Source organism: Carassius gibelio, chromosome A2 (genome assembly GCF_023724105.1).
Source record: "Carassius gibelio isolate Cgi1373 ecotype wild population from Czech Republic chromosome A2, carGib1.2-hapl.c, whole genome shotgun sequence".
NCBI classification, from domain to species: domain Eukaryota; kingdom Metazoa; phylum Chordata; class Actinopteri; order Cypriniformes; family Cyprinidae; genus Carassius; species Carassius gibelio.
Window position 1 is genome coordinate 27,150,290 of NC_068372.1, and position 12,825 is coordinate 27,163,114.

General features: G+C 35.4%; 1 protein-coding gene and 3 non-coding genes across 4 annotated transcripts; 1 reads left to right on the forward strand and 3 right to left on the reverse strand.

Annotated features, from left to right (window-relative positions):
• Positions 1-4,539: 4,539 nt before the first annotated feature.
• On the reverse strand, positions 4,540-4,613 carry trnai-aau (transfer RNA isoleucine (anticodon AAU)). Its single transcript has one exon. It is a non-coding gene; the product is annotated as a tRNA-Ile (tRNA).
• Positions 4,614-4,804: 191 nt separating this feature from the next.
• trnaw-cca (transfer RNA tryptophan (anticodon CCA)) lies at positions 4,805-4,876 on the forward strand. Its single transcript has one exon. It is a non-coding gene; the product is annotated as a tRNA-Trp (tRNA).
• Positions 4,877-5,346: 470 nt separating this feature from the next.
• On the reverse strand, positions 5,347-5,418 carry trnap-agg (transfer RNA proline (anticodon AGG)). Its single transcript has one exon. It is a non-coding gene; the product is annotated as a tRNA-Pro (tRNA).
• A 1,134-nt stretch (positions 5,419-6,552) lies between these two features.
• LOC127935788 (protein SNORC-like) lies at positions 6,553-12,774 on the reverse strand. Its single transcript, XM_052533967.1, has 3 exons — positions 12,468-12,774; positions 7,441-7,614; positions 6,553-7,240 (listed from the first exon to the last, which is right to left on the reverse strand). The coding sequence occupies exons 1-3, from the start codon at positions 12,550-12,552 to the stop codon at positions 7,131-7,133; spliced, it is 369 nt and encodes a 122-aa protein (XP_052389927.1). The 5' UTR covers positions 12,553-12,774; the 3' UTR covers positions 6,553-7,130.
• Positions 12,775-12,825: the final 51 nt, after the last annotated feature.

Here is a 12,825-nt window from a genome sequence, read left to right on the forward strand (position 1 = left end):
TATACATTTCATTTGTGGGGCATTAATTGCTGTTTGAATAATATGATGAGCTAAGTTAGGCTACTGGTGACTATTACTGCAATGTATTCATGACAATGCTTGAAACAAATATATATGCCGCCTAATAAATATAGCTATAAGCTAACTATCCTGTGTCATTTATAAAAAGTTTAGTTTTTATGCAGCCAGTGTTTCTGTTACCTAAATATGTCACATACATAGGCTACTGAAAACAATTTTCTTGCAGTGAAAATGTCAATATTGTAATCAATCTAATGCAGTCTTCTTGGACATAGGGCAGCAGCTACTCCTAGAATATTATTTTTAAATTTGGATAAGAAATGTGTCTCATCATTACCAATGTTATAATATGGCTTTGATTTGCTTTTGTGATTTTCCACATATATTGATCATCATCTAAAGTCACTGTCGGTTTCAGACTGGATGAGAGAGCTGAAGTCACTGGTACAGTAGCAGATCATTGTATTAACTGGACATACATGGAGGCTGTTCTCATCCAGAGAAAATAAATATCTCAGATACTCACCTTATTTTGTATTGCTTCATTCCATGCATACTTTAACACAACTTTCCTTTACTTTTCAATTTGAGTTAAATTCATAAAGCAATTACTTCTGTACTTGTCATAGTAACATTTAATGAGTATAATATTTATGTGATCTACAATATCGTTTTTTTAAATATAATTTTAAACAGTACACACTTAAAGATAACATGTTATTTATTAACCTGCATGCCATGTTACTATTAATACATATCAGAGAACTGTCAACAGTAAAGAGTGTTGTTAAATTATTGAAATATTAACTTTATTGAAATCTCAGGGGATATTAATTTCGGTAAGCTACAGGAGAACAGAGTTTGGCTGACAAAGAAACATTTGGGTTTCATTGTATGTAATAGTTGTAAAATGTGAAAAACATTTTTTGAATAAGATTTTCAAATGTTAAACATTATTTACACAATGGATCATTATTCACTATTCTTAAACATGACATGAGGTTGTTTTTCAGTGCCTATGATCAAACAAACACAATGTATGCTTACACATACAGATACAATGTATGCTTATGATAGTCATTATTATTATATTTATTAGTAGTAGTTCTTTCTCAGATTGTCTAAACCGTTAAGCTCTGTATTTGACTGTTAACTCAATGCAATAAAGAAAAATGTGTCCATTTTAAAAAGACTGTTCATTTAAATATACAAATTAACTCGCATGTTGTTTCAATGATGCATGACTTTAAAATCTTAGTAATAGGATAAAATATGTGACAAGTAAATTTGCATTTATAATAATAAATACATGGATGGGGTTGTGAAGGCTGGTAAAAACTGGTTATAAAAAATAAAAAGATAAAAGAAAGCATGACACGGTGCTCACACCGATTTTACTAAGATACATTTGTAGTGGTTTGTTTCAGGTTTTGTATACAAATTGTACTAGTCTCTCTCCAATGAAAACTAAGTAGTCTAATCAAAGCACACTATTATAAAAAAAGACCCTCAAATGAAATATCTAAAAAGCGAAATACACCAAACAGTAAAAACTATATTAGGTAAGATAGGTTAAATTAGCTTATCGATTGTTTTTCTTTGTGTCTGTAATCAATCAAGCAAAACATGAAAGACAATTTATCGTATTACACAAACTATACATTGTTTTGGCACTGTTGCAGTTAATGCTGATTAACGCTTTACATTGTTAAATAATCCATTAAAGGGGGGGTGACATGCTCGTTTTCACTCAATATCCTGTTAATCTTGAGTACCTATAGATTAGTACTGCATCCTTCATAACTCCAAAAAGTCTTTAGTTTTATTATATTCATAAGAGAAAGATAGTCTGTAGCGATTTTTCCCGGAAAAACACGAGCGTCTGTAGGCGTGACGTGTGGGCGGAGCTAAAGAATCACGAGAGCCAGTAGGCTTTTGCGCTGATAGCGTTTGGAAGCTGTGACATTACGTGAGGACAAAACCAACCAAAACAAACCATTGCTAACAGTCAGATTCAGCGTATATATATGATCCAGATGCTGAAATTTAACAAGAGCAGCAGCAACAACAGCGGCTCTATGTGGTATGTACTGAAACTGTATATATATTTGCTTAGCGGTTTTGGAAAATGATTAAGTTCCACTTTGTCGTTTTTTTTTTTTTTTTTTAAGCTGTACATGTGGAAAGTGCAGTTTGATGACAACATCGCATGTTGTTTACTTGATGTGCTTACGCGCCGATAGCTAAGTTAACAACACAGAGATATTTGAAGCAGTTTTACTCGTGCAGTTTGATGACAACATCACATGTTGTTTACTTGATGTGCTTACACGTCCGACAGCTAAGTTAACAACACAGAGATATTTGAAGCAGTTTTACTCACCGCATGCGGTTCCAACACACGATCGTGACCCTTTTTCGTTGGGACTGCATTATCCTTAAGATATAAACGATGTGCAAATCCGTCGTCAAACTGGGCCTTGTAAAACAAGCATCTTCGAAATGCAGGGGAACAAACACAAACCCTTACACAACTCCGTTGATGCTCTGTAAAAATAAACTCCATCCACTGGTCCCTTAATGCTGTTTGTCTTTTGGTAATCTGTGCAGGGTTGTCTTGCCCTGGCAACCAAAAACACACTCCTTTTGTGACATTTCGCGACGCTCTCGCTCTGATCAGTGAAGTCTGTTGTGCTCTCAGTGCTGTGCTATACAGGAGCGCGCGCTCTTCCGGGAGAAGTGCCCTCAGGACCCATATAAGGAAATTCCGCTCCATCTAACGTCACACAGAGCCATACTCGAAAAAAACTTTCCGAAACTTGTGACAAACCGGAAGTAGTATTTTTGGAACAGAAATACTCCTTCAAACATACAACTTAATTTTTGAAACTTTGTCCATGTTTAGCATGGGAATCCAACTCTCTAACAGTGTAAAAAACTCAGTATGCATGAAATAGCATTTAACCCCCCCTTTAAAACAAATAGAGATTTGACGAGCGTGCACTGATATTTTCAGTTCCATTCGTTTGCACGAATATAACACAACACCGGGCGATTCATGATCAAGAGTCAGAGAGTGGCAACCTGTTGAACCACCACCACGTTCGCGCTGGAAAACTTCCACAGTCCCCAATTGGCCAAAATGCTCTGTTCGACTTTTCTGAGATCATCTACTCTTCCCTGTGGATGACCTGTGACCTACATTCTGTAAGATCTGAATTTTTGAGTTTGAATTTTTGACATTGAATTTTAGAAAACTGAATTTGAAGTTTCGAATTTCTTCATCTTGAAAACTTGAATCTGAATTTGTTTTAAACTGAATATTTGCAGTATAAGAATTCAGAACAAAAAAACTAGCTGTTTGAAAATACATGTCTATAAAATTCAGCCATAAAAACATTTCAGTTTGTTAAATTTCAAATGTTCAATATTCGTTTAAAAAAATCTAATTCAGAACTATTTAAACTAACACCTAAAATTCAATTTTGTTTGATTACACTTGCAAATAATTCAAATTTACACAATTCAAATTCAAATCATTTTGTCATAATAATACCTCCATAGGGGACAAACTGCCATTGTTAAGCAGTGTATTTATGGGTTCATTGCCATTGCAACTGATTTTGAGCATTGTTTGTTGTTTAGCTGAATACTTTTGTGGATGCTTACCTGTTGTGTTTGATTGTAACGTTACCTGTAGAGGAGAAAAAAGTGAGAAATGATGACATTGTTTGCGTACCTGTTGAAGAAACATGAAAGAAAAGTGTTTTAAATTATTTTAATGTTTAAAAACAGTAAATTGTTACATTATTTATACCACCAGAGAAAATGCTCTGTGTGGGCGTTTTTTTTATCTCTCCCCTTTTCCGAATTTTTTTTTTTAATGTAGGATAATTTTTTCCCCCAGCCAAACGCTGCAAGCCGGAAATCCGGCACGGTGCCGGAGAGCTTTAAGCCCTGCATTTTGTACCCCTCTGTCATTGTATTCATTGTTTTTTATTGTATATAAATAAACCACATCCATCCCCCACACTTTTGAAAAGCTTGCTACGCCACTGAGTCTGCAGAAACTGACCTCTGGTCTTCCGTGCCGTTTCTGGACATTTAGGGTCCTAGAAAACTGCTTTTTTTTACTGGTCCTCGACTTATTCAAGCATTCCATTTATTTTATTATTACTCACACAAAAGAAAAAATCTTACATCATGAATAATCATAGACATAGGATTTAAATAGGAAGCAGTGTATTTAGAACCTAGCAGATTTGTTGTAATTTATGTAATTTATTTTTTTATTTTTTTATCAGAGCAGTGCACAATAAATTTACAATACAATTTTGTTTTGATTTAAATATATGCATTTGTTTATTTTTTATTTTTTTGTTTCAATTTTTTTTGCTCTCTAGCACTGGCCTATAATCACCCCAACTGATCATTAAAAATTTTAAACCTTATTTATTAAAGTTATTTATTTGCCACTCGAAAAACTATGGCATTTGAACAATCTATCAAGAAGAAGACTGGCCCGTACGGGGATCGAACCCGCGACCTTGGCGTTATTAGCACCACGCTCTAACCAACTGAGCTAACCGGCCACGGCTTCACTGCTTGGGTACCCACCTAGAAATTTTTCATAGAGATATTGGGTCGGCATGTTATCATGATATGTAAATGTATTTCCACAGCTTTCGTACGCCTTCATTTACATCCTAAAATGTAAATCCATCAAAAAAATAAATGACTATGCATAGTCAGATAACATAGTACAGAATACGGTTTATTTACTGACCTCGTGGCGCAACGGTAGCGCGTCTGACTCCAGATCAGAAGGTTGCGTGTTCAAATCACGTCGGGGTCATAAGTTTTCTTGCATCTGCATAGTTTGCTTCATTTTGCAGATTCTACTTCAAAAGATAAGAACAAGTGTTTCATCACTTATTATAAGAACTATATATATATATATATATATATATATATATATATATATATATATATATATATATATATATATATATATATAAATCGAGAAACGACTAAAAAAACTTTTTTTCTCTCGAAATCTACATTATTTGTCGGTAGACCTTTCTGAAAGTATTTATTTGTCAACTACTGACAATATTAAATGGACCTTGCATTTAGTTTTTAGCGCATAGAGGCGCTGTAAGCACATGTAAGCAAGGGTGTTGACGCCGAACACTAAAGAACCGTAAGCTTTATTAAATCTTGTTCCAACCTTTTTTTCAAGAAAACTCGGAGGAACAGCCCACATTTCAATACTGCGTATATCAAAAAGTAATTAAAAATAAAATAAGACATACAAAAAAATATGGGCTCGTCCGGGATTTGAACCCGGGACCTCTCGCACCCTAAGCGAGAATCATACCCCTAGACCAACGAGCCGATGCATACTGAGCTCAAATAGCACTACAAATGTTTATAGGATTAATTTTGTGTTTATAGGGTTAACATGTTAATGTTTTTTAATAACACCGCAAGCACTCGTCGGAAATGTAACGGCTCTTTCCATAATCGCGAGCTTCATAATGTCCTTAGTTTACCATCAGTTCAAGCTCCAAAGCGGAACAGAGTCGTGTGACAGAGACAGTGATGAAGCTCATATGTTTTTGCTGTACACAAGCCACATATGGCTAAGACAGCTGACTACCCTGTGTGTGACTCTGTCTCTATCACACGCACACACACGCGCTCGCGATGAGCATAACTCCGCATTTGGGATTGATCACATGTAAGAATTCAACGTAAATAGTGTCCTTCATGAAGTTCTAAAGTGTAACAGTAATCAATTTAAGGCAAATATCAAAAATATGCTGAGTAATACCTGAAAGTAATACCTGATAGAACATTGACGAGACGGTTTCAGAATAAATTATATTTGTGCCAAAAAAAAAAAAAACCCGGACGAAGGAAAAGCTCATGTCAAAGCTTAATGTAGAGCCCTGCTTAAACTAACAAAACATACTTACAGTATCTGATTCTGAAGCGCCAGATTATCGTAGCAAAATCCGAATAACCTTCTCTCATAGGTTCACGGAATGGTCGTTCTGTTCTGTTGTAAATTAATCTTGAAGATTCCTAAATGTATCTACTTTCGGAAGGCCAAATAAAGTGCTTTTGCTAAATGCGGTTACTGAAACCACGCGCACCTTTTGTTTGTGTGAATATTTGGGTGGCATTACAAATATTTCCACACCATGACGAAGACATGTGGGGGCGTGTTTGAATGAGCCGTTTTAGGGGGGCATGGCAGAGTCTTAAATTTGATAAAGGATATTTCTTTGGATTTGAGACTTTAGTCTTTGTTACTTTACAGATGTTCTTCATGCACCAATAGCTTGTAGGGAGGCCTACATTTCAGCTCCATTCTTTTAAGTTTTTAAGGACTGTTTTCTCTGCAGCTGACTATAACGAGAATATAAATAATCAACTAATGGCAAAGCATTATAAAATAAATAATTGTATAATAATGATTAATATATACACACACACACACAGTGAAAGAAACTACTCTTGGAGGAGGATTAAACATGGTCTCTTTATCTGTTCAGTGACCAATCACAAGGTGACAGTTTCATCAGTTTATGTATAAAAGTTCAGTTAAATCACTCACTCTCAGACTGCTTTGATTTCACTCAATACATACTGTACACACACACGCACAAACTTTATCAAACTCTAAAGGACAAGAAAGTTGGTATACATTACAATACAGTATCATACAATACAGTATCAGTATGAAACAAAAAAAAAGGATGGATGGTATTAAATATCTTAAAATGTGGCTTTAATATAATAATTCTGCCTTTTAACATTTAAGTCTAAACCTTATTACAAGAGGATATTGATTATACGGTCACCAAACAAATGAACCAATGACTTCTCTTGATTGCAGTTACTTTTTTGTTCAGCCTAATTCTGTTTTTCTCTGTCTTCAGTTTTATAGGAGTAAGAAATCACAAAACAGGTCTCAGCAAAGAGCATCCATTTCATGAAGGACCTGCCACCAATGAGACACATGAAAATACAGTTCAGAGGAAAGTAAAAAGAAAAGATGGGTTTGAGGAAGGGAGGAAATGAAAACACATAAATGTCCCTTAAGAGGCAGTAAACTTTCTGAGCATGATCACAATGAGAGCGAGAAGAACAGAGGCTCCGAGGAACACGGCGATGACGATAGCTGTGATGGCACCTGGCCCCAACACAACTGAAACCAGAAATAACACAGCTGTCATTACACACCCTATAATAAACTCTTAACAAAACCAAGTTATTTTTATGATTAACTTCATATAACACTTTCATTAGTTGCCTTGGATAAAAGCATCTGCTTAATGCATAAAAACATCAAATATAAAATATATCTTCATTATGCACATCTCAATGGTAATTCAGTGGTAACTTTACCTTCTTCCTCATCCAGAGTTATTGAGTATGTTCCGTCCTCATAATCATAGGTGTGGGTGCTCTCTGTGGGGTCTTCTTGTAAAGGTATTTTTGTGGTCACATCGAAGCTTCCAGCACCGGATAGTGTGTCCTGATTATCATACTGCAGTGTAGGGGAGGAATCAGCCACTGTTTCTGATGGGAAGAAGAAGAAGAAAAAGGGAGAAAAAAAGAAAACTTTAGTCAGAGTCAAGGTATATTAAACAATATATAATGTCAGAGAACATTTTTATAATGCTATATTTTACAAATGCAAATCATTCCAAAGACAAAATATATATATATATATTTACAAGAAAAATACACTGAACAAAAATATAAAACGCAACACTTTTGTTTTTGTTTATCTTGGCAAAGAAGAAGGGCTCAATAACACAGATTTTGACAGATTTGTGAACACTATTTGAGAGAAATAGGCCTTTTGTTTTGTTTAGTTCAGCTCATGAAAAATGGGGGCAAAAACAAAAGTGCTGCATTCATAATTTTGTTCAGTGTACATATAAAACACACACACACACACACACACACACACACACACATATATATATATATATATATATATATAGCTATAAGAATACAAAATAAATAAATAAATACATTTACAAAACATGATATATTTAGCCAAATAATAGCCACAACTAAGAATAGTAAATAAACAAAATAAACAAAAATAGTATATATTTAATAGTTGCAAGTAAAAAATATAAAAAATAAAATAACTTGGGATGATATCTAAATATCTAAATAATACAACACTACAAATAAGAAAATAATAAGTTAGGAGTAAACAAATAAATACAAATTATCAAATAATATGTTTATATAGCTAAATTATAGCTACAAGAATACTCAATAAAAATGATCTAATATGATATATTTTTAAATAACTAAATAATATTTACAAATGAGAATACTAAATAAATAAATAAAAAGATCAATCAATCATTAAATCCATTCACAGCCAGCAGGTGAAAAGAGAATGTTCTTAAGAATTTTAATTAATAAATAGATAAAGTTAGCTGAATTTAATATTTGTTTCTTCCCCTGAAACTAAGCACAGGGAATTTATAGGTCTAGAGAGTGGCAAATGTTAGTCACATTCTATACGACTCAATGAGTGTCTCAACTGCATGTTTCCTCCTCTCTTCTTCTCCTCGCATCTCTCACTAACATTCCACATCTCCCGCAGGCATGGAACAGCCATGCGACTTTTCTCACCTACAACACACTCACCAAGCCCAAAGCTGATTTCCTATGCTACAGCTTTCTCAGAGTTCCCAGAGGGCACCTTATGGACAAAGGTTCTGACCCCAAAATGAAGGGACAAAGACAGACAGAGTGACCATGGACAAACAGTGGGATACCTAGACTGACCCTCCTCGAACAACCCAATGGCACGGGTCAAAAATTAGCTTAAAGTAAACTGACAAACCTAACAGAGCACTAGTTTGTCCACTGAAATATTAAAAAATACAAGTATTTACATGCAGCGACCACTTATACCACCTTTCAATGCAACTAAACACTAAAATGCTCATATTCCACCACAAATCTTAAAATTAAAAGTTAATATTTGGAGTCACACAATCAAGGATAGCCAGCATACGTATTTTTGGTAATAGTTTGTTTGCTCAGCAAGACACACTCTTTCCTAACTTGAAGCAGGCAGTAGGTAAGGAACACCGGGGTGCAAGGCCAGCGATGCATCAATGAGCCCTTCACTTGAGGGTACAAAAGGGCGCTTGTGTGTTCAGAGAGGACGGCTTGAGGCTGAGGAACCAACGGCCGAAATACAGCCAGTACACTGCAAGTCAAAGAAGCTTGTTTATGAAGCCAGTCTGTGGAAAAGCATGCATCTCGGCGTCAGTGTACGTAATCTGTTGATTTGGAAAAAACACACTTTTTTTGTGTTTCTCACTTCATGACCTGCTTAAATATTTATTAAGTACTGCTTAAACATTTGACGAGAGGACAAGGCCAAGAACGTTGTTTCGTTTCTTGTATTTTAACACACAACTGTGAGATGACAACATGTAGACAGGTGTATGTGAATGACACAATCCTCAGCCACTGCGTCCTCATCTCACCTCGTCAGTCAGGTCACTCAGAAAAATAACAGAAATGCATTAGGTTAATTTTATGAAACTCAACATTCACTAATATTATCAATTTGACTGAACTGAACTGAATCAACACTGAACTGACTCGAGCTGAATAACGACACACTTGTGTAGAGCTGCTGAACTAAACTAATTTCATAATTTCATAATTGATGTGAACCAGCACTTAACTAACCTGACCTTAATAATGACACCATTATAAAGTTGCTTTTTCACACAATTTGAATTTGACTCGTATTTGATAGGTTATTGTTGTTATCATTTGTTACTGGGCATCTGTATGACAAGCTATATAAATAAATGTGAATGGACTTGAATGGGACTAGTCGAAGCTGTTACAGAATTTGTTGTCTTCATCAATGTTTTTGTGCCCAGTAAATTATAAAAAAAGAAATAAATTAATTAAAAAAAAGGCGACTTCTACTGACAAGAAGTATTTATAGAAATCAAGAGAATCATCACACATTAAAAATTCCCTCACAGTCAATGTTTTTTTTTTTTTTTTAATGAAGTAAAAAAAAAAAAAAAAACTTTAGTGTGTTAATATCTTCATAAAAAAGTTCTTCAACATACACTCTAAAAAAATAAAGGTTTTTGCAGCAACTAAACGGTTCTTATAATATTTTTTCTTCATGTAATGAAAACTTAAAAATATAAAGATCCTTTTTATCTGTATAAAGCACCTTTAGTGGAATGGAAACGATCCATGGATGTTAAAGGTTCTTCATGGAACCAAAGATGCCAAAATCTTTATTTTTAAAAGGGTGTTGTAATGCAATGTGTTTATGTGGTTTAAGGTTAAAAAAACACATTATTTTCCCTCATACTGTACATTATTGTTTCTCCTCTATACCCTGCCTTTCTGAAACACATAGATTTTTACAAAGCTCATCGGTCTGTAAAGCAAGGTGTGCTCTGATTGGCCAGCTATCCAGTGCGTTTTGATTGACCGAATACCGCAAGCGTGTGATGGAAACATAACGCCAATTACCATACCGTGATGTCGTCTCCCTACACTTGCATTGGTTTCCAGTGGGGACATAATTACTTGATTATAATGACTTAACTTATCAATTAATTAAATTTATGCATTTAGCAGACACGACTTACAGTGGATTCAGGCTATACATTTTTTTTTTACCTACCATGTGTTCCCAGGGAATCGAACCCCCGAAACTGCGTTTGATAGCACAATGCTCTACCAACTGAGCTATATACTATCTTTTCACACATTGCGTATTGTGTCACGTAAACATAAAACCAATTTTCTGCATTTGTGATCGGAGAAACTACAAACAACAAGCGCTACTCTACACTGCTCAAAACTCATGTTTTTATTTTTTATTTGCGTTCATAAGTGGTGAACTCTTTTAAATATGAACACATATTTACAGGTTGCGAGTTAACAGCCGGCATTGTAGGTTCAGGAAATAGTCCTCCATTAAAATGCATTACACACACACACAAATATTTGGGTTGAACGGTTCTGGAGCTGTGTTGTAAATACAACTTAACCACTGATTTCCAGTTGTGTACTTTTTTGGAAGGCCAAACTAATTAGTTTTGCTTTCACAGCTTTTCACCACACATAGCGTCTCGACGACATAGCGGCGGAGAATCAAGAAAATTCCTTCTGTCTTTGCGTGAACATTTGGGCATGTTATACAAATCTTCCCATACAGTGACCTAGACATGTTGGGGTGTTCTTAAACGAGGCGTTTTAGGAAGGCTTTGGGTTTGAGACTTTAGTCTTTGCAATTTTAGGGATCTATCTATGCACAAAATGGCTTATAACACTCTAAAGAGAAAAGAAAACTTGAATCGCATCATATTACCCCTATAAGAGTGTATGCAATTTATCAAAACAGACTGTAACATCATGATCAGATTTTAGAACCATTTATGATGCCATGATTTCAATTTAAATGCATTCACATGAGAAATATCAACTGTGCCATCACTACTTCCTTTGGACCTTGAATGTGCATGACCTCGTATTCTGGCGGGAAAGTCTGAGATTGCCTTGAAGAGTCATTTTATCCAACTTTATGAGCAGGTTTCTGCATTTCAATACATCTTTTGGAACCATTTTATTCAGCACTAGGAGATTAAGGTCATAAATGGCAACTGTTTTGCAATTCAGATTTTTTAAAATAGAGCTTTTTGTAATTGTAAAAATGAACTTTGTGCTCTTTGTGCATTTGTATACGTCTTGTTTTTCCTAGAGCGTAACAAACTATCTCTTTGTCCTTGTTCACACTGAACCCAAGACTAAATTCAGGTTCAACACCTAGTTGTGAAAAAGAGAACGTCTGAGTCGATCAAGTCAGCACGCTTCAGTCTGCAAGAGTCCTGCTCTTATGCCACTAATATACTTGGTTCTGGCATAAGTTCAATTAAGCATTTTAAATGTGTCTTTAGTAACAACATTTTTTTTTTTTACATTGAATCTATTAACACATTTTTTTTTATGCGTCATATTTTAATTTTGTACAACAATCATACAACTTAAGTTGTTTTGCAAATGTTCATTAAACAAGTTTTTACTTTTTAGCTGTGCGCGTGCGTCCCTTTTTCACGCTCAGGCTATTCATGGCACTGAAAGGGGCCTTGCAAAACCATGATTGTGAACAAGTCGAAATTTTTAGATATCATGTTTTTTTTGGACATTCTTCCAACATGGCCACAAAATAATAAACTGATCGACACCTCACACATCAATACAAGCCACAAAATTCTTCTCACTGACCAAAACTCAATTTCTCACACATAGCTGCCAATAAATCAGAACCCACTGAATCTTTCCTAAGAACTCAACACATCTATGAAAAGTCCATCACTTGGCAGATGGGAAGGAGGTGATGTTACCTGACTGCACAAAAGCCATGCAGATGGCCAGAGCGCCAATGAAGATAAGCCTAGAAAGACCGATGTAACTGCTTCGGATGCCCATGGTTCCTGGCCGGACACTTCTGCTCACTGCTCCTAGACGGGTACGTTAATGAAGCACACAGAGGACAAGTGAGGGACTGCGCGAGAGAGGCAGGGGTAGCTGGGTTTAGGTGGGAGGACTCTGTATAGACAGTGCAGACTTTTGTCAACTCTTCTGGTAACTGCCCACCCTCGTCAGAGTCTTTCCAATCCTGGAGCACGATGCCTTCAAGTCCATCAGAGGCCTAGGCACCTTTCTGTTGGATTTCTGATCATAGAGGAGGGTCGTGCAGAT